The following is a 20,532-nucleotide window of genomic DNA, read 5'->3' on the forward strand; positions in this document are numbered from 1 at the left end:
CCCCTCCTCCCTCCTGTCCCCTCCCAACTCCCCTGGCTGGCTCTTCTCTCCCACTCGACCCTTCATCAAATTTAAATTGAGTAGGCACGGCTGGCTGGCTGGCTGGCTGACTGTCTCCCCGTTTTGCGTCGGAAAAATAACTTTCAAATCGAACAACGTCTCGCTGGGTGCGAGTGATGGCATTCCCCCCCTTGTAGGGTGTGCCTACTCGACACGTCTGACTGGGCCGCCTCTACCCCACCTCACCCCGCCCCGCCATATGCCCGGCCCCACCCGCTGTGTGCACCTGATAACACAACACCAGCTGCCACCGTATGTTTAGGCTGGCGCCCCCGATTGACAAAGTTGATTAAAGAGTCTATTTCTGTCTGTTCCAGATCCCGGCCGTCCTGCAGAGTCTGGGAGCCACCGAGCTGCTCGTCTTGGTAAGGGAAAATATCGCATAAACACACGCGGGTCGCTCGCGAGATTTTTCGTAGACGTCACGGCTTTTGCACGCCACTATCTTTATTTGCATAAGTCGCCTTGATGTGTGTGAAGCCCGTTAGGCCCCCGTTTGAGTTGGGGCGACGGGGGCGTCGGGGCCCGGCGGGGAGACGATATCGAAGCGATGCGTTCTCTCGGGTGTCACCGAGTGGTGGCCTCTTGGCCTCGCCCATGATGGCTATCATCGAGCTGGGCCTGATTATCTGCCTATTGTTTACAGCGCGGCGTCAACTCGGATAGCGGACTGACTTGCAAAGCGGCATCCTTCGATGGAATAGACAAGTAGGTTTATACCGCATGTTTTCTTTAGTTGTGTATGTGGCAATTATAATAGTTGGGGATCGTCCAGGAAAGTGCGTCCGTCATTCGCCGTTAAACGAACCTGTCCAGTTCAGCCTCCTCTTCCTGCAAGCTCTCATGGCGCCTGATCGGTAGGCAACATCTTGCCTGCAGTGCAAGCGTGTACTGCGGGGTGGCCTACCCCGAGTCTCGCAGGCGCCCAGGTCTCGTAATTTGGCGAAAGAATCTGAGAAAAACGGGCGTACACTCCGGGTGATCCCTTAACGTATAAAGTTATTTGACCTTTATTTTAGCCATTTTAGCCTTTTAGCCTCCCCGGGGTCTCTGATCTAACTCACTAAGCGGACTCTTTCGTTCCAGGTTCAAGGTCGACTATTCAACGCTTCACCCCATCATCTCAGAATGGTGAGTTCCAGTGTCGCATCGCATGTTATTATTACGCCTTATTGTGGTTGTCGCTTTGCCGAGTCATTCGCTAGAGGGGCAAGAGGAGAAGGCAGTTTACCACACGACTTCTGCTGAATGTCTGTACGCTCCTCGAGTACTTGTTTGACTCCCGGACAGGAACATGTTTTGGCACGGCCGTTTCTCCGCCATCCAGCGGTTTCCGCCCAGCCCGTATTTGCAGTGCCGTCATTGTTTGACTTTCCCGCAAGGTGTACGCGTGTTTCGTTTTGTGCCTAGTGCTGCCATCTCTTGGGACGTGGTGGGAGCTTAACAACGCCACGAAAGCTGTTGCCAACTGTGGGCGGCCAAAATTCAATGCTCCGTTTCGAAACTCCCTGTAGAGTTTCTGGTTTCCTCACATTACTCGCTGATGACCGCACTCCTTTAATTGTTTCTGTCTTATCTTTACTGATAACGCAAACGTATTCACGTCGATAAAACTGAACTAGGAGAAGAGCGAAAGGAGGCGTTCCCTTTTCTTGCTTACGTTTGCGTCAATCAGCTGTTTTTCTCAGACATGGCCTCCAAATGAGAACAAAACTTTAGAAACACAACAAACACGTCTGTGAGCCAAATTCTCAAGTGTTTCACTTGGCCCCTGGGTGAAAATTGAGTGTACTTCGGACCATGTCCATGGGTTTGGCCGGCCAGCTAGCCAATCGTGGCGGTAAATACCTTTTTAGTGCAGCGATCGCGTCACCTAACCTCTGCGTGTGCAGAGGCTGGAGGGTTCGCCGGGTAGCAACGAGCGCCCTCGTCCTTCATGATGACAGGGGCAGGGAAGATCTCAAGCACACTATCATACTCTCACAAAACGGCCGCCACATTCAAGAATTGCCCGTGATTGTCAGAAAGGCGAAACTGGGTGCCTTGTGTGAGGATGAGGAGAGTCGCAATGAAGGTGACAAGAGTACTACGTCTGACACACAGCCAGACGAAGAAGAGTTGAAAGAGTTGCATGGAGTCCTCAAGTCATGTCGCACCCTAAAGCACCTCCTTGAATTGGTTTGGGATGTCCCTGCTAATGAACTTACCCCAACAGTGTCGGTTGAAATTCTGCGCAAGCTCATTGAACTAGAAAATAATCAGCACTACAGAAGAAAAACCCCACCTAACGGTGGTAATGAAGATCGTGATAAAAACAATTCAAGAGATGCTGTTGTGTGCTCTCTTTTAGAAGCTATTGTAGCTAGTAATAATCCCAAGCTTATCCTCGAATCACTAAAGATTATAACGAGAGATATGTCAAGAGCAGCTTCCCGCAACAATAATTCCTGGGTTGGTTATTACAGAGCAAGACTTAGTCATGAGGCGTTAATTTTAGCTACTGATTCAAAGTTTTCAATAACAGAATTATGTGAAATAGTTCATGCCTTCTCTTATATCTATAAGGATGATGCGGAACTGATAGATTTGCTTTGGGTGGGTTTTGAAGCTAAAGCTGGTGATATTGATCCATCAAATATAGTAGAGGTCTTTAGAGTACTACCCTTGTTCAAGAAAAGTAGAAAGGTTGTTCTTGCTGATGCAGAGATTGCATTTCTTCAAGTTTGTTGGAGCCTCAATGGAGCTGCTATTGCTGAAATAATGGCCACCCTTCAGGCGTGTAAGGAGGTAAGTTTTAAAATTTTGTTGTGCGTTTTACTGTGCAATAAGTTAGAAAAATCTCTTATTTTATCATTCTCTAAATTAAATTTCAGGTTGGACAGAGTCCATCAGATAGGTTGCTGGCTGAAATTTCGCATTGGATTGCCACCAACATTGATGCTGTCTCTGAAGAAGAATTGGTTGACATTGTTGCTGCGTTGTGTGGCCTGGATTACAACAGCCCTCGAATTGTTCAGTCTTTGGAAAAATATGTAAAGACTCACAATAAGGTATGTTATAATTTTTTTTTGTAATACACAATTGTATAATCTTTATTATATACTCTACTTTACTCTCCATAACATTTACCTGTTCCCTTTTTTTTTTCTAGAGTCCTGAATTGTTTGCCAACATCATGGAATTCTGTTCAAAATTTCGTCTCAGGTCTCCCACAATTTTAGAAGCTTGTGCTAATCATGTCATAAACAGTAGTACCATTATGTCCCCAGTTGTTCTCAAATCTATATTTTCGCCTTATGGTCTCTTATACTATCACCCTGCACAATCAGACTCATTTATTGATGCTGTTGAGAAATCATTTAGTGAAAATTTTGTGAGGTTTAGGCCAGAAGATGCTGCAGACATAGTTTTGGCCTTTATATATCTGAGACGTTATCCCGTGCAATTTGTTAGTAAAATTTTCAATTCCAACTTTCTTGATCGTTTGGATTCCTGCCAAAATGAGGAGACTATTAGGTCCACTCAGACCAAGTTAAAGTTGTTTGATATGGCAATGACATTAGATTGTGAAGACTATAACGGGCCCCTCTTACCTCGTGAAACAAATGTAAAATCAATGTGGGTTGATAAAAGACTGACAAAAGTAATGCATACTGTTATTGCTTCTCTTGAGAAATCAGCAGGGAGTAGGAGTAAAATAAGCCAGTTTGTATTAATGAGTGGTACGCCTGCTGTATCGTTATATATAGTGGATATTCTTCTGCACCCAAGCTCACCATCCCCACAACAAGAAGGAAGGCTTACTCTCACTCAAGATGAACGGAGTTCAAGTATTGCGTTTCTAATCCACGTCCCTGAACACTACTGTGCACAAATGGACCATCTAACAGGACCTCAAGAACTAAGACATCACCATTTCAAAAAGCTAGGTTTGCAAACAGTCAAATTAAGATATGACGTAATGACAAGGTTATTGTCCAATCAAAGATCCCTTGACAGATATTTACAAGAAAGTTTAAGGGCAGCTAGAGAAAAAAAAGCAAAGCAATGACAAGTGGCAATATGTAGTTCTTCCTTCTTGTTACCATAGTGTGAAGGGTGATTTTAAAAGTGTGCTGCTCAAAATGTTGTCTCGTTCCTAAGAGAGTGAGTATTTGGGGAAAAGTGGTATAATTTCATAAAGCTTTGCAGCAGTTACATTAGTTAAACAATTTTTTTAATTTATAAGCAGATATCAGATGTATTAGGTACCTATAAATAATAGACTGAACTGTCGCATCAACTAATTATTAGTAGTCCATTCTGTCAGGAAAAAGAAACTAATAATGTATAAAAATTAATATAACGTTGTTCTAAAATCATTTTATGATATGCTCATGAAAAAAATGACCTTGCCATTAATACAGTGACTTAAATCCTTAGTTTGAATGTAGAATTATTTCTTATCACTTCATCAAATTTTGCTAATTCTCTTGTACTGTGATAAACTTATTATTTTCACTAAAAAAAAAAAAAGATACAGTTCTTATTTGCAGAACAAAATTTTAGTTTTTGTCACAATTGGCCATTATTTAATTTTACTGATGATTTTAAATTTGCGATCTAATTTAAACTTGAGCTATTGATTTTTTCTGTCTCTTAGATTTTTTTTGCTGTTGATTACTTTGTCAAAATGTATTCAACATAACTGTGATATTATAGTTAGTGTCTATATGAACTAACACAACACAATACAATATATTGGCTATATTGATCAGTTTTTGTAGGGAACTAGTCTGGTCACATGGCCAATCGTTGAGAACTCATTGATCAAACTTTCAATTTGTATAATTGAGGATTAAGTAAGTTTAATCCTAAAACTGTGATTTGTCAAACACTTTGAGAGAGTTGATGTTGAAATTTGGCACACCACTTGTGTCTTAAAGTCTTGTGCCTGAAACGCACTAGTCTGAAAGTTGTGTTCAAAATCAGCAAACTACGTATTGTCACCAACGTATGTGTTCGTCTGACTGCAACCAAGTCATTAAAAAGTGTTGAATCCATTGTGAAGCAGTGCAGTGTTGACAGAAAATTCTGAATGTTTCTCAATGTAGGAAATTAAAATAAACACAAATTATTTGTCCAACAACTCTTGCGTATTTCGATCGCCCCCTTTCCACCACAGCATCAACACGAATCCCAAGCCGGCTAGTTTTAAAAACTTGAAAGGAGTCAAGTGCACGGCGCTGCGTCTCCGTTTGTCTCGTTGCTGAGCGCTGAGAGCTGCTGCGGCGAGTGGAGCGCCCGCGGCGCGTGGGGTAGGCAGCCGGCGCGACCGGCGTGCACGCGACGCAGCGGGGCGGCCTACCGCACAGGGGCCGTACCACCACCTCTTACCTAGGGATTTTCATTTACCGGATCAGTATTTTTGGGAATTTTTTCAAGATTACTTGCAGATGATTTTTTTCTTTGAATCTTTCAATTTCCCCCGAAATGTTTCCTTTTTTCTTTTTTTTTCAATTTTTCCGGAAAAATTTTGGTCTTTAAAATTCCTTATTTCAGTTCGCTTTCTCATGTGTTGCAGCCGCGTCATCAAGACCCCCCTGGAGCTGGAGGTGATCCGGTACGTGGTGCGCGTGTCGTCGGAGGCGCACGTGCGCGTCATGAAGAGCGTGGTGCCGGGCATGATGGAGTACCAGGCCGAGGCCGTGTTCCGGCACTACGTGTACCAGCACGGCGGCTGCCGCCACGTGTCCTACACCTGCATCTGCTGCTCGGGCAACAACGGCGCCGTGCTGCACTACGGCCACGGCGGCGCCCCCAACGACTGCGGCGTCATGGACGGCGACATGTGGTGAGCGGACCGAAAGGGGATTTTAATTCTTCAGAGAAATATTTATGGGGGGGGGGGGAATTTGTCACAAAAGAATTGATCTGAAATAATTCTATAAAAGTTCAAAATTGTCCATTTTTCTACTTTTTCTGGGAAATTTTCTTATTTTTCCGCAAAATTTTCGGACTTAAAAATCCCTACGAAACTTCTGTCTTGCGCGCGCCTCACACCGGTCTAAATGTGCCGCGTTTCGTCTTCCTTCCACAGCCTGTTTGACATGGGCGCCAACTACTACGGCTACGCCTCCGACATCACCTGCTCCTTCCCCGTCAACGGCAAGTTCACCGCGGACCAGCGCCTCATCTACAACGCCGTGCTCAAGGCCAACCTGGCCGTCATGAACGCCGCCAAGCCCGGTGAGTCTCTGCCCGAAAACGGCCGGCGCGGGCATTCTGCTCGCGTCCTCTGTCATCTTATTGTCTTATACTGCGCCCCTTATTTTCATGCGTCCCGCTCTTCCCAGGTGTGTCCTGGGTGGACATGCACCGCCTCGCCAACCGAGTCATGCTGGGCGAGATGGCCGCCGGAGGGCTGCTCAAAGGCGACGTGGACGACATGCTGAAGGTAAGAGCACACGGTCTCCGCGAGCCCGCCGCGCTCACCGACACACGATATTTTTCGTCCATGATTGTTTTCCGGGAGCAGCAGACATGAGTTTGCTGAGTGGTGCGTAAAGCGCCTCCTTGGTTTGCGCTTTGGCCGCTTGTGCGCCCCAAGGCCAAATGCCTGGCCGCTGGTCCTGGTCTCGAGGGGGACGCTTCCGGTCACTGGACTAATTACCACTACACCATATAGCCCAAAAGCGCGTCCGAAATACCGCGCCCACAACTTTTTGTTTTCAGTACTCGACGTAATTTTTTTTTTTTTTTTTTCAATCGAGAGCAGGCTGGACTGGGCGCTGTCTTCCAGCCGCACGGCCTGGGCCACTTCATGGGGCTGGACGTGCACGACGTGGGTGGCTACCTGGACAAGGACCCGCCCAGGCCCACCGAGCCGGGCGTCAGCAAGCTGCGCACGGCCCGCGTCCTGCAGCCCGGCATGGTGCTCACCATCGAGCCCGGCTGCTACTTCGTGGACCACGTAAGTTTTCTTCTCTGCCACTACGCATCTCTCCCCGCGTCCAGAAAGTACGTCCGTTTTCCCCCAGACTCGTTTCTGCAACTAAACGGGGAGCTTGACGCCCGCGCGACTCAGGGTAGGCCAGCCCGGAGTACACGTATGCGCTGCAGGCAAGATGTTGCCTACCTACCAGGCGCTACTGTGAGCTCGCAGAAGCGGAATTTTGCAGTTTCGTAAGGGCGAATGCCGGACTTACTCTCCGGATGATCCCGCCTAGGAGGTATAGCAGGCGGCAGGATAGCCGACTCAGTGGTTTGTCGTTCGTTCCGCTGATCCACTAATTTTGTTTGTCTCAGCTCCTGGACGCCGCGCTGGCCGACCCCGTCAAGTCCAAATTCCTAGTCGCCGATCAGATTGCGCGCTTCCGAAACTTTGGTGGTGTGCGCATCGAGGATGACGTCCTCATCACGGAGACGGGCTGCGAGGACCTCACCAAGGTGCCCCGCTCGTAAGTAGTTGCACAACGAGCCTCCCCCCCCCCTTTTTTTCGCCCGGGATTACGGGCGTGTGCGATTTTGCTGCGGCGCTGACGCATGTTGTATTTTTTTCCAGGGTGGAGGAGATTGAGAAAACTATGAAGGAGAAGGAGGGTGGCGTCGAGATTCCCTCGCACATCACCAAAGTCAAGCATGGACTCCCCTCCAACTGGCACCACTGAGACCCCGGCACTTGCTGCGCGCTCATTCGAGCACCCTGTACTGAAACTGTTGGCTCTTTTACAGCCTTTGTGTATAAATCAGAAAAAAGTCATTACTGATGATCGTATTATTTTTGTATGAATATTACTTGTTAAGGCTCATGCTGTTATTTACATGGAATAAATAAGCCACTGTGATTTTTAACCGGCGTGACTCTGTTACTCACCTCTATGTGGTGATCGTTAGTCCTGGAAGCCCCTCCTGGAAGCGATTTAACTCGACGGCTCCGCGCCGCGCCTAGTCACTTTTCTGGGGATCTTTGGCCCCGAGCTAGTCAGGTAGCCCGGCGGCTCCAAAGTCCACCCGGGACAGCGACCAGCCTCTCGAGCGACCCACCGCACCGCCTCCCCCAGAAGGCTCTCCTTGCGCTGGAACCGCTGGAATGGGCGCGTGGACGTGGACGGTCCGCCAGGACACTTTTGTGTTTTGTGCTACAAAAACTGCAGTTGTACTGACACACACCTCGCTACTAACAGAAGCTTTTCTGTTCCTTTTTTGCTACGCGTCTATGGCGCGGAAAGAATGAGAACAAATTCAAGCCGCCAACGTACGCGCCACGCAGCATAACTCGTCGGTTTTTCTCTGGCGTTATTATTCGGCGTGTTTAGTTGTGTGTGTATGTTATCAAAGTGGCGTATAAAGGTTTTCCTTGAATCAAGCGCGCATCTTTATGCATGAGGGTCTGGCCGCGCTTCGGTAGCGCCGGCGCGTGGGCAGCGACACAATTTCGCGCAGTCTGAAAATTTGCTAGTCTCCTTTACAAAAAGCGACGGCAAAAAGAGGGCGCGGGAGAGCGTGTGGCTGCCTACCTACACGGGGGGGTTTCGGCCGGCTCGCGCCGTTCATAGGGGAAAGTTGTATTTCTCGGTATTTCTTATTTCGATATAGTTCAAGAGGGAAGGACCATAGCCTTGCTCAGATTTTGTTTCCGCCCTTGTCTTAAAGGAATCGGCAGAGTCTTTTTATCAAAATGGGAAGCTTTTGTCAATCTGCTCATCTTGATCAATGTGGGAGACTTTCGCCTGTATCTAGAAAAGTGTGTGTAAGAAGGGGGGGGGGGGTATAGAGCCCTGTATATGGGACTGCCATGTAGGACTCTACCTCTCGGCAACTGATGCTCGCAACAAGACTCGATCCAAACTGGCCCCACGATTTTGCACTTTAAGCCCGCGCGCTCGACTGAGGCGCGGCTGCGGCTGCGGCTACGTCGTCGGCGCTGGACGGACAATCCCGACAAAATCACAGCAATCCCGGCAGCAGCTTGAGCAGCAGCAGCGGCGGCGGCAGCAGCAGCAGCAGCAGCGGCGGCGGCAGCAGCAGCAGCAGCAGCAGCAGCGGCAGCAGCAGCGGCAGCAGCAGCGGCGGCGGCGGCAGTAGCAGCAGCAGCCAGCGTCCCGCTATTTGCGCATGGGCGCTCCTCGCGGCCCGCGGCTGGCTGGCTGGCAGGCTGGCCCTCCTCTCTGGTGTGGCGGGGTCAGGGATCGGCGCGCGGCGGCCGATGAGCATTAAAGCCGATTCGTGTGTGTGCCCCGCGGGTAGGGCCCTCCCCGCTGCCATGTGCCCGTCGCGGTGGCATTACGAGCCAATTAGCTCCGTCCTGCTACATCAAAATCAGGAGGAGGATGCGCCCCGGCGGCCCCGGCCGAGGAGCAGGAGCGGGAGAGGGAATGCCGCCGCACCGCGAGGTAGAGGAGGAGGAGGAGGAGGGGCCGCCGGGTATAAAAGGTGGGGAGCGCCCGGCACTTGGCGCTCCCGCGTCCCCGTCCGTCGCTGATCCTCGAGCTCCTCGTCGTTCGGCAGGAATAATTCAACAAATATGGCGCGCCCTGTCGTGGTGAGTCTCCCCGGTGGTGTACGAGTATGCTCTGTCAAATATCGCGCCGTCGTTTAGAGCCCTAGATTGAGACTCCAAGTGTCGTTCAATGAGCATCGAGCGTATCGTGTGATGTGTGACCATCATGTGCTCGCGAGTCTCGCGTCCCGTGTTGCATCTATATATGGTTGTCACGTTACGTGACTCTTTCGTAGGTTTCTCGCCCTTTCTGTAAAGTGAAACTGATCGTACTCCTCCATTCGTTGCAGATTCTCCTCGTTTTGGCGGTTTCGCTCGCCGTTCAGGTGTCGCTGGCGTTTCCCCAGGTACGTTATTTGTTCTGTTTGTCAGTTTTCTTTTAAATTGAGTTGTTTGTACAGCGGTGTTTCTTTTTCTTTCCCCATCTCTTAAGGTGAACGTCAACTACCCTGGTGGTTTCGTCAGTGTTCCCAACAGAGGCCAGGGCGGAGGCGTGCAAGTAGCCTATCCAGGAGGATTTGTCAATGTGCCCAACAGATTTTCAACCTTCCTCAGTGGCGGACGTCCATCTAATGGTTTTGTATCTTTTCCCGGTGGCAGCGTTAATTATGGAAAATAATATGATGTGATAAATATATACTTTTTTTACATTTTTATTTTGTTTATATTTTTTGGAAACAAATCAATTTTAGTCTAACACGACCGAATCAATTATTTAAGTCATGGACGTAAAATCAAACCATTCACTATGTAGAACTCCAGGAATTTAAAATACATAGGACAATAGTCAGTGTCATTTGAGATCATTAAACTGAGTAACATACAACCTGCACAATCATGAAGAATCATTATGATGATTTGTAAGTTACATAGTATAAGACCTTCTAAAAAAAAAAAACAAAAAAAAAAACATGGTCCACTTTAAATACTACAACATAATGAAAGAACAGATGCCTTTCAAAATTAGCATTGTTAAGAGAACAAATTTAAATGGATGCTAATCTCAGCAGAGTCTTCACATGTAGTAAGGCACATAGGCAAAATACATTTGAAAACAATGACAATAAAAACGAAACCAAAAAAGCAGGATAAAATTGTGACAGTCTGAAATCCTTGTTTTGATGAAATATCTGAATCACACAAAGATAGTTCTACTAGTTCTCTTAAAAATGTTAAAAAATAAGAGGTCACAGCCCTTTTGTTTAAAACAAAATACTGTGATAGCTATGGATTTCAAAGAAATTTATACAACACACTACCACAATTCATGTGTGGCAGAGCAGAAAAACTCCAGGAAAACAAAAACAAACAAAAAAGGTTGTATACTGAGATGGTTTAACAATAATTTTTGTAACATAAGTCCTTGAGTTTTTGTCTGCAATAAATATTCAACCAATTAAAAATTTGCACATGAAAGTAATAAAATTGACAACAAAGAGGCGTATTTCAGTCTTTCCATAGCCAGTCAAACTTAAAATTATAGGTAGGTAAAATATGACATCACAAAGGAACCAACCACCATGCGGGTGACTTTCCTACAAATCACTTTTAAGCATTACCTTGGTGACTAGAAGGACCAAAAATTGAACAAAACTTTTCAAAGACATTTGTAGAACACTGAGACACTGCTTCCATCTGTGACTCATCCCATGGCACCATAGATTCCTCTGCTGTGTTCTCAGTTGGTTTAACTAGAGCAGCAGAGTCATCACTCGTAACATCATTGGTACCCTCAGCAAGAAACTCAAGTGAGCTCTTCTGAGCACTTCTGCTTGCTCGCTCTGCCCATTTCTCAAGCACGGGACTCTTTTCCTTATTTTCATCCATATTTAAAAGATTTGCACTCAAGTTCATTCCTAGCTCCAAATTTATAGCATTCTCACTGAATGTGGAAGGCTTTAAACTTTCGATTCGTCCACGGAAAGTCAGATCAGCATCAGTACTTTGTGACGATCCACTCCCAACACACACAGAAGACTCCAGAACACCGGCTTCGAGTAACGGAGTGATAACTTTCTCTTCCATTTCTAACTTGGCACAGGTAGACTCAGACAGATTGCCTTCTTCAGATGAGCCATCAGGTACTTTCACAGTGCTGTCAGTGCCATCTGCTCCCCCACCTGATGAGTTATGGTCGTCCTTTGAGGGGAAACCAAGGAATGGAGAATGGGCAGGGGAAGTGTTGTCAGGAATAAATGGAGGACTACCAAAAGTGCTTTTTGATGTATTATTGCTTTCAGCTGACACTGATGGGGATGGAAATTTGAGAGGAGATAACACAACAGTTGGTTCCATATTCAAAGCACTTGTAGTAATACTACTAGTGTAAGTTTCAGCAGGTGTTGGTGCAGCAGCTCTGTCTTGAGGATGGGTGTTGTTAGCATGATCTTGTTCTATTGAATCAGAACTGCTAGATCTCAACTCTCTTTTGGAAAGAGAGAGAGACTTTCTGGTCCTCCTCATCGGTTGCACATAGCAAGCTCTTAGTATTCTCTCCCTTGTATCTCTCAACACACGAGTTGGCAGACATTCAGAAGAGTCAGTATTTCCTAAATCTGCTTGAGGGTTAGCAGAAGAACTAGAAGTAACATTAGTCTTGTCTAACATAACATTGTCTTTCAAAGGAATGTTGTGATCTGGACAAGCAGTGTGGTTTTGAGCATCATTTGAGTAAGTTTGTTCAGAGATGTTTGTTGCTTCACTTGTTCTTGAAGCTTCATTATCAGCCTCAAGAGTAGAAGACGCAGCACTCACACTAGGAATAGATGACAACTCACTTCCAGCCTGTTGTGGTTTCTCATCCACATCACAAACTTCTGATGACTTCTTGTTTTCTTCACTTCTGCAGTCAATAATGTCAGCTCCCGTATCATTAGTAGTAACTGAACTAGACTGATTTTCAGCTGCACTTGTTTGTTCGCTAGCATCCTTCTTAGCTGTTTTTATTTCATCTTTAGGGGATAAGAATAAGCTACGACTAACTCGTTTTGCGCTTGAAAGAGGTACATTTTCTCCATTCCCTCTCCAATTGGAATCCTTCCCTTTACCATCTAATTGATACTTACTATCACCATTTTCCACATGATCTTCATTACCTGTTACGCCAGAGGAGGCCTTTGGATCTATTGCATCAAATGATAAAGATTTTCTAGCAGATGGCACTCTCTTTGTGGCCTTAGGTTTATCTTCTGAGTGCTGATTTGTTGTTGAAAGAGGCACACAGAGGCTTCGTCTAACATTTAAAGAGGCTGTGGCATCCCGAAAAAGCTCTCTGTTTGACCGTTCTTCTTTCTTTTGAACTTTGTTACCTCCCAAGTTTTCAGATTTTTCCATTTTCTCAGCTTGAATAACTTCAGCAGCTTTAGATGACACAACAGTGAGCATGTGTTCACTTGTACTAGCTGGTGGAGGACCGTCCATATTAGAACGAATCTCAATATAATGATATGCCAATGTAGAGGATAACTGAGTGAATGCCGGATGATTTCTATTAATATTATGTGAACGGAGAGCGGAGGTTATGGCCCAAAAGAGTTTCTAAGAAAACAGTACATTATGTATTAGAAAGATACCTGGAAATCCCACCCATCCCCAAAAACAGAAAAACAAAATTTTAAAAAATGTTTGTTCTTTTTTGCTTACCCTCTTATGTAATTCACTTAGTTCAATTTTCATATTGCCATCTGAGGGTCCTTGATCACTTGCACGTCTAGAAGAAGATTTGGAATTATCATTAGAGTTGTTAAGGTGAGAATTGCTGCTGCCCACAGCACTGGCTTTAGACGTCCCAGAGTTATGTCCTACAGGAAAGGTAAGACTCCTGAAAAAATTAGAATCAAAATGTAAGTCTGCATTTCTTTAAAAAAATGGGCTGTTATGCAATCTATATCTAGTACCTTGTTAGCCGACTGTAAGGGGCTCGATCATCTGAACAATGCATTTTGGCCCTCTGAGAATTTGATGAATCACTTTTGTCAAGAGTTCTCTTACCATTATCGTTAAGTACAGATTGCTGAAATTTCAAAAACAGTTATAAAAATAGATAGATAGATAAATTAAATTAAAACCATAAAAAGAAAAGGCTGACCTCCCCATCAGATGGCCATAAAGCTCTCTTTGACCGTTGAGCTTGATTTTCTGTAACACTAGGCTGATTTGATAGGGAAGGAGCATGCTTGTGTTCCTCTGGACTTTGAAATAATGCCCTTTTTGTGCCCTGGATAGGCACTTGAGGTTGTGAGGTGGGTTTTGGGGCACTTTCTGGTGGTGGTATTTTACTCTGAGCTCCCTTAGAGTTTGTTTTAACTCGTTTGTTTTTGTCAGTTTTTCTGTCAATAGAATCAAATAGTTAGTGTGAATACTAGAGTCACAAAATTTGTCAGCTGTAAAGTGTTCTTGAAGTCTTACTTAATTTCCACCATTATACACCGCTGCCCAGCATTCCCACCATTCATTAAGCGTCTACGTGGAGCTGACCGGCTACTCCCAGGGAGAGGAGCCCCACCAGCAGTTCCACTTCCAGCTACACTGGAAAGTTGAGCAATGTTGGCAGATGAAAAAGTTTGACGTCTTCGAGCCAAGTGACTCAATCTGCACCCAGGGGAAGCCTGAAACAGCAGAAGAAAAAGGTTTCAAAATAACTCATTTTTCAAGCTTGTGTAACAAAAAATGAATAACTACATACATTGCCTAAGCTTCTTCTTTGCCTCTTTTTTGCACTACTGGGTTGTGAAGTCACAGCATTGCACCAAGTAGAAGTTTCAGCTCCAATGAAACGTTCAGTGAGTTTCATACTAATGTGCTCTATATCCTCTGAGGCAGTGCATGTATTGAAGCTAGTATGATATAAGTATGAATTAAACTTTGAAACCGACAGCAATGTGTTAGCAGACCAAAAAGTTCATTTCTGATCACTTACTGCATATCATGGTAAACCACTTCTTTTATTGATGGCCATTCTGTTTTTATCACACCCTCCAATGAAGAAGTTGGTTTCCACAGACTGTGAACTGGTTCTAAAAAGGAATGATTTAACAATAAAGATAAAACATCTTAAAAAAATAAAAATTAAGACGAATCTGAGGTTTTGTGAACCTTTAGAGGAAGATCCAGATAGTTTTTCATAATTTTCTTCAAGTTTTTGAAGAACTTCATTTAAATTTATCTGAGGGATAGTAACAGAAGGTGGAGGTGGAACGCCCTGTAATAGTGACATAAGACGCTGTAGGCGAGCTGATTCTAGCTCAAGCATAGAATCCTTCTTTTCAACCAAAGGATTGACCAAGGAAGTACTGGGCGATGATGACTTCGAGACAACATCTGTAAAAATGAGGTTTTAAATAGAAGTTTTTATAGTGCACAAAACAGCATCAACTAGGCCGCGACAAAAAATTGTACAACACATGTCTAAACGTCCAGTACCTGCTCTGTATGATTCCTCATCATCAGAGGAGAACAAATCTGGGGATGGAGCACGCTGACTGCTACTTGTATATTGATGTTCTACACTATCAATATCCATTTTACAATGCAGAAGTTAGATCCGCTGGACCTTTATTCAACTTGATGCAAAGACTAGTCTTTATTCAGAACAAGTACATACGAAGGCTTATGGTCTGGAAACATGTCCAGAATGGATACGAGCTGTTACATACAGGTAAAAGGATATCTTGACAAGCAACAGGCCACAAATGAGAATTATAGCAAGTAAAGGGTTGGAATCAAATTTGAATTGGGCTTTAACAGACGGTCGGTCTTGTGGACGGCACACACGGGTAGAGAAACAGACCGAGGCGACCAAGGACACAATCAGTACAGGTAATCAAAGCAGACAAGAGAAATTAACGTTATACTTCATAAAAACAAACAAATCATCAGTAAAATTAGAACTAAATAAACACATCGTCGGCTAACGTTTATCGTGTGTCCGCTTTTGTCAACGTCGACTACGAAATCATGTTCAGAACTGAATGAACAAAAAAAAGTGTGTGCACTAAAAAAATTATAGACTGGCAGAGCGGGAATAGACTGCAGCAAATAAAACTTCACCCATCAGAAAACTGTATGGATCGTAATTAGAAACTTGTAAGTTTACACGTCATGGAAAACTTAAGGAAAGGGGAAACCACAAAAACACAGTCAACAGTTGTTGACTTGACCCTTGCGCTAGGGTGCCTTCAAAAATGATCATTTGTCTAAGTACTGCAAAATATTTCCACAAATTCGAAAAAGACTTGAAACGTGTTGTTTAAATGAAACTGGATTATTTGTTTGAAAAGCATTTTAATAGATTTACTCTCTTGTGCGATTCGCATTTTAAGAACCACGTCATCCGACCGCCTATTGACCATTTAGAGAAGGAAAAGAACACGAAGAAATAAACACTTTACTTGTAATTTCTCTCTGTGCTCTCGCTATTTAAAAGAATTTTAGGCAAGTGTTTAATCCTTTTCCATCGCCGAGTTTTCTTTTCTGAGTTTCTTTAGTTAAAAACTCCCCACATCTTTGGACTCTTTCCTTCCCAAATATCTTCGCTGAAGGGGCGTTTCAAAACAGACGCCTCCTCTTTAAAGTTTTTACCGGCTATTGCTACCGGCCTAGGCTCAGAAAATCAGTTTTGAAAGTTTTATGAGGTATCTTCTTCTTCAACAAATACAATTTAAGACCGTGAATGTGGCTAGATTGTTATCTGGAGTACTTTGCACCACATTATGTCAAATTTCAACCAATAATGTTGGTTGTCGTCTGTTTACTACTTAGGTTAGACGGTTCGAAGGATTACAGCATTTTATGCTGCTGATTGTTTACAATCTGCTCGAGTGGAGTTCGACAGTGTCTTTAACTTAAAGGTTGTTTTTTTGCCTCTCTGGAGAAATTTTTAAATAGATTTCACGGCGAGGAATACTAGTATTGGTCCTTGTAACCACTGTCCAAAACAATGTGTAGAACATTCAATCAATTTTTGCTCATTAATTACCATTACTTAGCAATATTTTTGTGTACATTTTCCTTTTCAACCAAGGCTTCAACTTTGCGTTTTATTTAGAATCTACCTTGAAACTTGATGCGCATGTCTTGGCCTTTTTTACCTCCCACTCCGGGCAACTATGGTTGTGGTGTTGCTACATTTGAGCTTTTAATTAATTACCTTTTACTTGCGACAGATATTAATCATGGCAGACACAGAAGATTTGGGAATGGCTGGGGAAGAGCAGCTAGATAATTTGGACTCTATGGAAGGAGCAGAAGGAGAAGTGGGAGATAATGGTGACATTGGAGAAATTGATGGAAATCATGCTGGTGCTGGTATGGATGACCCTGTAAGTATAATACATTTTTGTCTTTTAATTATTCTTTCTCATACAATCCTAATTTACATTGAAATTATCTACCAGGAGTTGGAGGCCATTAAAGCCAGAGTCCGGGAAATGGAAGAAGAGGCAGAAAAACTTAAACAATTACAGTCTGAGGTCGACAAGCAAATGAACATGGGGAGCCCACCAGGAATAGGTATTTTATTATGAGAAGAACAAAAAAATGATCATAAGTATATATTTGTTATGTTTACCTTGTGTTTTGATATTGTGCTTTAGCAGCCAGTCCATTGAACATGTCTTTGGAAGACAAAATGGAAGTAGACAATCGTTCAATTTATGTAGGCAATGTAAGTTGTCCTCTAGTTTGTTCTCTTAAATATTAAATCATGTTGTCATTTCAGGTTAAATTATTTATTTTGCATATTAATTTCAGGTAGACTATGGGGCAACTGCAGAGGAACTAGAGCAACATTTTCATGGATGTGGGTCTATCAATAGAGTCACAATCCTCTGCAACAAGTTTGATGGCCACCCAAAGGGCTTTGCCTACATTGAATTTGGAGAAAAAGAGTCTGTACAGACAGCTATGGCAATGGATGAATCACTATTCCGTGGCCGACAAATAAAGGTTTGTTTACTTGTCTGCCAGACCTGGCTACATGCCATATAAGTTTTACAGCACCTTTTTTTGGGTTCAGGTTAATCCAAAACGCACCAATAGACCTGGCATGAGCATGACTAACCGGGGACCCAGGGGAAGAGGCATGCGTGGAAGAGTCAGTAGAGGATCTGCCTATTTTGGATACAGACCTATCAGAAGACCAAGGTAATATTGTCGAATATAACTTTAACAAATTCCTCTGTTTTAAAAAAAGTTGAATGAACTCTTCATCTTTCTACTATTTCTATTTTTTTTAGGAGTTATCGAAGGGCCTCATTTTACCCATACTGATCAACATTGCCTGTGACGCACTCAGCTCTCAGGTCAGTGTGCACAGGCTACCCTTCCCCACAATTGTGGTTAAGTAGGATTTAAAAAACTGTATCAGTCCTATTTGAATCCTCTTTGTTACTTTGTATGTTGTTCTTCAGTAATGTAAGGATGTTACAACTAAAATCACAATATTGGGGCTTCCATGCCTGTGGCGTTGACAAGTTGAATTAAGATAAGAGTGCAGTGTAGGATATGGGCTAGTAGATCAATTCTTCTGTGTGTATAAAAAATTATGTGTGACTTATTACTTGATTTATTGAAATCATAACACACAACTAAGATATTACTAGTTGTTGTGTGTCCTACTGTGAGAGAGTACCTGTGCCTTTTCCTCATAACTCTTCATCCATAGTAAAATTTGCATATTTCACCATCTTGCAATCTATTTTCTTGGATGGCTTGTAAGTCAGTGGGTATCAGGCTGAGATAATTTATATGCTCCAATGTTTTGCTTAAGTTAGTTATGCACTAGGCACTCTGTATATTGTTCAATTCAGGTTTCATTTTTGCTCCATTTGGTGAATGCATTATATGCACAGTTTTCTGAATAAGGTGTATGTGGTCTGATGAAATGAAGGGGTTCATTTTTATCTTTGTAGTATTAAATTAATATGAAGTCATATGAAATGCATTGTAACATACTTTAAAACTATTGACTATCAGCAAATTCCAAAGACATTTATTCTGTCTTTGCTAATGCTTGTTTGTATGTGTTAGCAAGTTTTAAGTTGTTTGGTCAGTTTGTGCAGTCTTTATGTAATGGGCAGTTTAGGCCCACGAAATTATTATTTCTTGTTTTAGTTTTTGGAATACACTTTGGATGGTTTCTCTGGAACGTTGCATTTTTGTGCATGTGCAGTAGAAGTTTTTTTTTTTAATTTCATGACTCAATTTCTATGTTTTTGGTTGGATGTCTGATAAATTGTGCAGCTTTCTCTCTAAAATCCAAGACTGTTCACGTGTTTCAATATTTTCCAAGCATTGATTTAGTATCATTTTTTGACATTCTTTTGAACATGTGTCATTGTGAAGGTTTATCATTGAAAATTCTTGACAAATCTGGTTCTATGTTGCAACACATTTGTTGCTGTTCTTGTTTTCCTGCAGTATCAACCCTTTGTGATTTACATTCATGTGCTGTTTATTTATTAATTTTGTGTGACAGTTCAAAGTATTATTTGAACTCTTTAAATTTGATACGCATGTCATATATCAAAACATAGTGTACACTATGTTTATCTACCTGCAACTATCATTCTCACTTCATCACTTGTTACAAGAGTTCTGAGTTTTGTAGAAAATTCAGGAAAAGCCACCCCATGAGAAAAGTGACGATTGGCAGGCTTATAAGAGTCAATGGACACAATGAAAAAACTATGAAAAGAGTATAACAGTTTGTTTTTTTAATAACCTTTTCCAAAGCATTCAGGTACAGCAGATACATTTAATTGTAGGTGACTTACTGATTTTTCACAGGTCAGAAGGGCAATGTCCCTTCACTTTTTTAACACTTCTTTCAGCGGGTCTTGTACAGAAATACTTTCCAAAAATGGTACAAGTATATCCTTTGAAGTTGAGACTAAATACACATGGTGATTTTGGAACAGCTGAAATTAGTAATCAAAAGTTAAATAACATCAACAGACTTTTCTACATAGATGTGTTCACAAGATGTGGAACTTACAACGAATAACATTATCCCTACATATAACCTTGAACATGTTCTTTGTATCCATAAGAACTATTCCTCTAATTCCACGAAGTGAGCTGCATTTAGAACGAGTCACCTCCAATTCAGCTCCATGATAGTCAGCTCTATACAATGCAAGGGTGACTTGCCCCCACTGCTTATCAGATGGTTTGGCAGTAAAACTGGCAAGGAAAGAACAAGAGAGCTGAGAAAACTTGTGCTAATAGATTTAACAAGGAGTTAAGGAGGGGATTATAAAGTTACCCGCTCTTTTCTATTTCAGGAAGAGAAATTAGGCTTGAAATATATTGAAGCCACAATTCATGAATGGGAAGGGAATCAATATATTTTGAGCCATGCCGCCGTAGTTGATAAAGACCCAAGCGTCTTCTCTCTGTGAGTGATAAGGATCCTTTGGCACGCCGTAACTTACTCTTGCGCTGACGCCTTCCAAGACAAGCAAGAGGAAAACTCTAAAACATATCACACATACAAATTTTACATAAAAAGTTAAATCAAAAATGTTACAGATAATGATCAGAAACCTGAAAGGTGTCGACATACCTTGCGAAGTGTATCATCTATACCATGATGATCCGATTCAGGGAGCAGAGTACTAAGGAATGTCTTTACAAATGGCTCATTATTGTGGAACAGAGGAACAACTGTAGCCTGAACATCTGGAGGCAAGGGCTCTGAAAAAGATCACCTAGATTAGTAACCCATAAAGTGTTTGTAATGTCTCTAGGAAAGGTAACTAACCGTAGACACGTTTCGAAGCAGCACTGACGGAATCCATTTCTATCTAAAAAAAATGACCTAAAGGTCTGTGGATAACTCAATTTTCTTTTACTGAGATCTATTTGAGATATGAAATCCCGTCAGCCGCCGGCATCTGAGGATGGGTTGCTGTCGCCGATGCACCACTCATGAAGGAGAGAGGTTATGAAAACAACGACAGGGAAGGTAAGAGGTGGTGGTGGAGGGGGGG

The 20,532-nt window shown here is 43.2% G+C and overlaps 5 protein-coding genes across 9 annotated transcripts in view; 3 read left to right on the forward strand and 2 right to left on the reverse strand.

Moving 5' to 3' along the window:
- LOC113213003 (xaa-Pro dipeptidase) overlaps positions 1–7,893 on the forward strand; it is a 75,330-nt gene extending 67,437 nt beyond the window's left edge. For both annotated transcript variants that reach the window (XM_052266357.1, XM_026431910.2), the window contains 9 exons: positions 378–425; positions 707–768; positions 1,147–1,191; positions 5,624–5,893; positions 6,140–6,288; positions 6,396–6,496; positions 6,818–7,012; positions 7,348–7,499; positions 7,604–7,893. In XM_052266357.1, coding sequence (XP_052122317.1) covers positions 378–425; positions 707–768; positions 1,147–1,191; positions 5,624–5,893; positions 6,140–6,288; positions 6,396–6,496; positions 6,818–7,012; positions 7,348–7,499; positions 7,604–7,709 — 1,128 coding nt within the window. In that variant the 3' untranslated portion in view covers positions 7,710–7,893. The remainder of the gene's footprint in view (positions 1–377; positions 426–706; positions 769–1,146; positions 1,192–5,623; positions 5,894–6,139; positions 6,289–6,395; positions 6,497–6,817; positions 7,013–7,347; positions 7,500–7,603) is intronic.
- On the forward strand, positions 1,209–5,188 carry LOC113212996 (uncharacterized). Its single transcript, XM_026431898.2, has 3 exons — positions 1,209–2,847; positions 2,934–3,110; positions 3,212–5,188. The coding sequence occupies exons 1-3, from the start codon at positions 1,861–1,863 to the stop codon at positions 4,109–4,111; spliced, it is 2,064 nt and encodes a 687-aa protein (XP_026287683.1). The 5' UTR covers positions 1,209–1,860; the 3' UTR covers positions 4,112–5,188.
- Positions 7,894–10,174: 2,281 nt separating the features above from the next.
- On the reverse strand, positions 10,175–15,694 carry LOC113213354 (uncharacterized). Its single transcript, XM_026432401.2, has 9 exons — positions 14,963–15,694; positions 14,636–14,860; positions 14,460–14,556; positions 14,226–14,376; positions 13,949–14,148; positions 13,629–13,869; positions 13,438–13,553; positions 13,184–13,361; positions 10,175–13,078 (listed from the first exon to the last, which is right to left on the reverse strand). Exons 1-9 carry the CDS (start codon positions 15,060–15,062, stop codon positions 11,090–11,092), a joined length of 3,297 nt encoding a protein of 1,098 aa, XP_026288186.1. The 5' UTR covers positions 15,063–15,694; the 3' UTR covers positions 10,175–11,089.
- A 120-nt stretch (positions 15,695–15,814) lies between these two features.
- LOC113213430 (polyadenylate-binding protein 2) lies at positions 15,815–19,242 on the forward strand. Of its 4 annotated transcripts, XM_026432524.2 has the most exons (8): positions 15,982–16,173; positions 16,301–16,389; positions 16,705–16,860; positions 16,936–17,050; positions 17,134–17,204; positions 17,291–17,485; positions 17,556–17,683; positions 17,776–19,242. In XM_026432524.2, the coding sequence occupies exons 3-8, from the start codon at positions 16,714–16,716 to the stop codon at positions 17,807–17,809; spliced, it is 690 nt and encodes a 229-aa protein (XP_026288309.1). In that variant the 5' UTR covers positions 15,982–16,173; positions 16,301–16,389; positions 16,705–16,713; the 3' UTR covers positions 17,810–19,242. The 4 variants fall into 4 exon arrangements, with proteins under 4 accessions (XP_026288293.1, XP_026288317.1, XP_026288309.1 ...); XM_026432508.2 differs by lacking the exons at positions 15,982–16,173; positions 16,301–16,389 and adding an exon at positions 15,815–15,973; XM_026432532.2 differs by lacking the exons at positions 15,982–16,173; positions 16,301–16,389 and adding an exon at positions 15,815–15,973 and having other exon boundaries at positions 17,137–17,204.
- On the reverse strand, positions 19,233–20,515 carry LOC113213423 (ribonuclease P protein subunit p29). Its single transcript, XM_026432495.2, has 5 exons — positions 20,304–20,515; positions 20,106–20,236; positions 19,806–20,014; positions 19,536–19,723; positions 19,233–19,458 (listed from the first exon to the last, which is right to left on the reverse strand). Exons 1-5 carry the CDS (start codon positions 20,338–20,340, stop codon positions 19,322–19,324), a joined length of 702 nt encoding a protein of 233 aa, XP_026288280.1. The 5' UTR covers positions 20,341–20,515; the 3' UTR covers positions 19,233–19,321.
- Between the last annotated feature and the right edge of the window lie 17 nt (positions 20,516–20,532).

Source organism: Frankliniella occidentalis, unplaced genomic scaffold, assembly GCF_000697945.3.
Source record: "Frankliniella occidentalis isolate FOCC.00 unplaced genomic scaffold, Focc_3.1 Scaffold38, whole genome shotgun sequence".
NCBI lineage: Eukaryota > Metazoa > Arthropoda > Insecta > Thysanoptera > Thripidae > Frankliniella > Frankliniella occidentalis.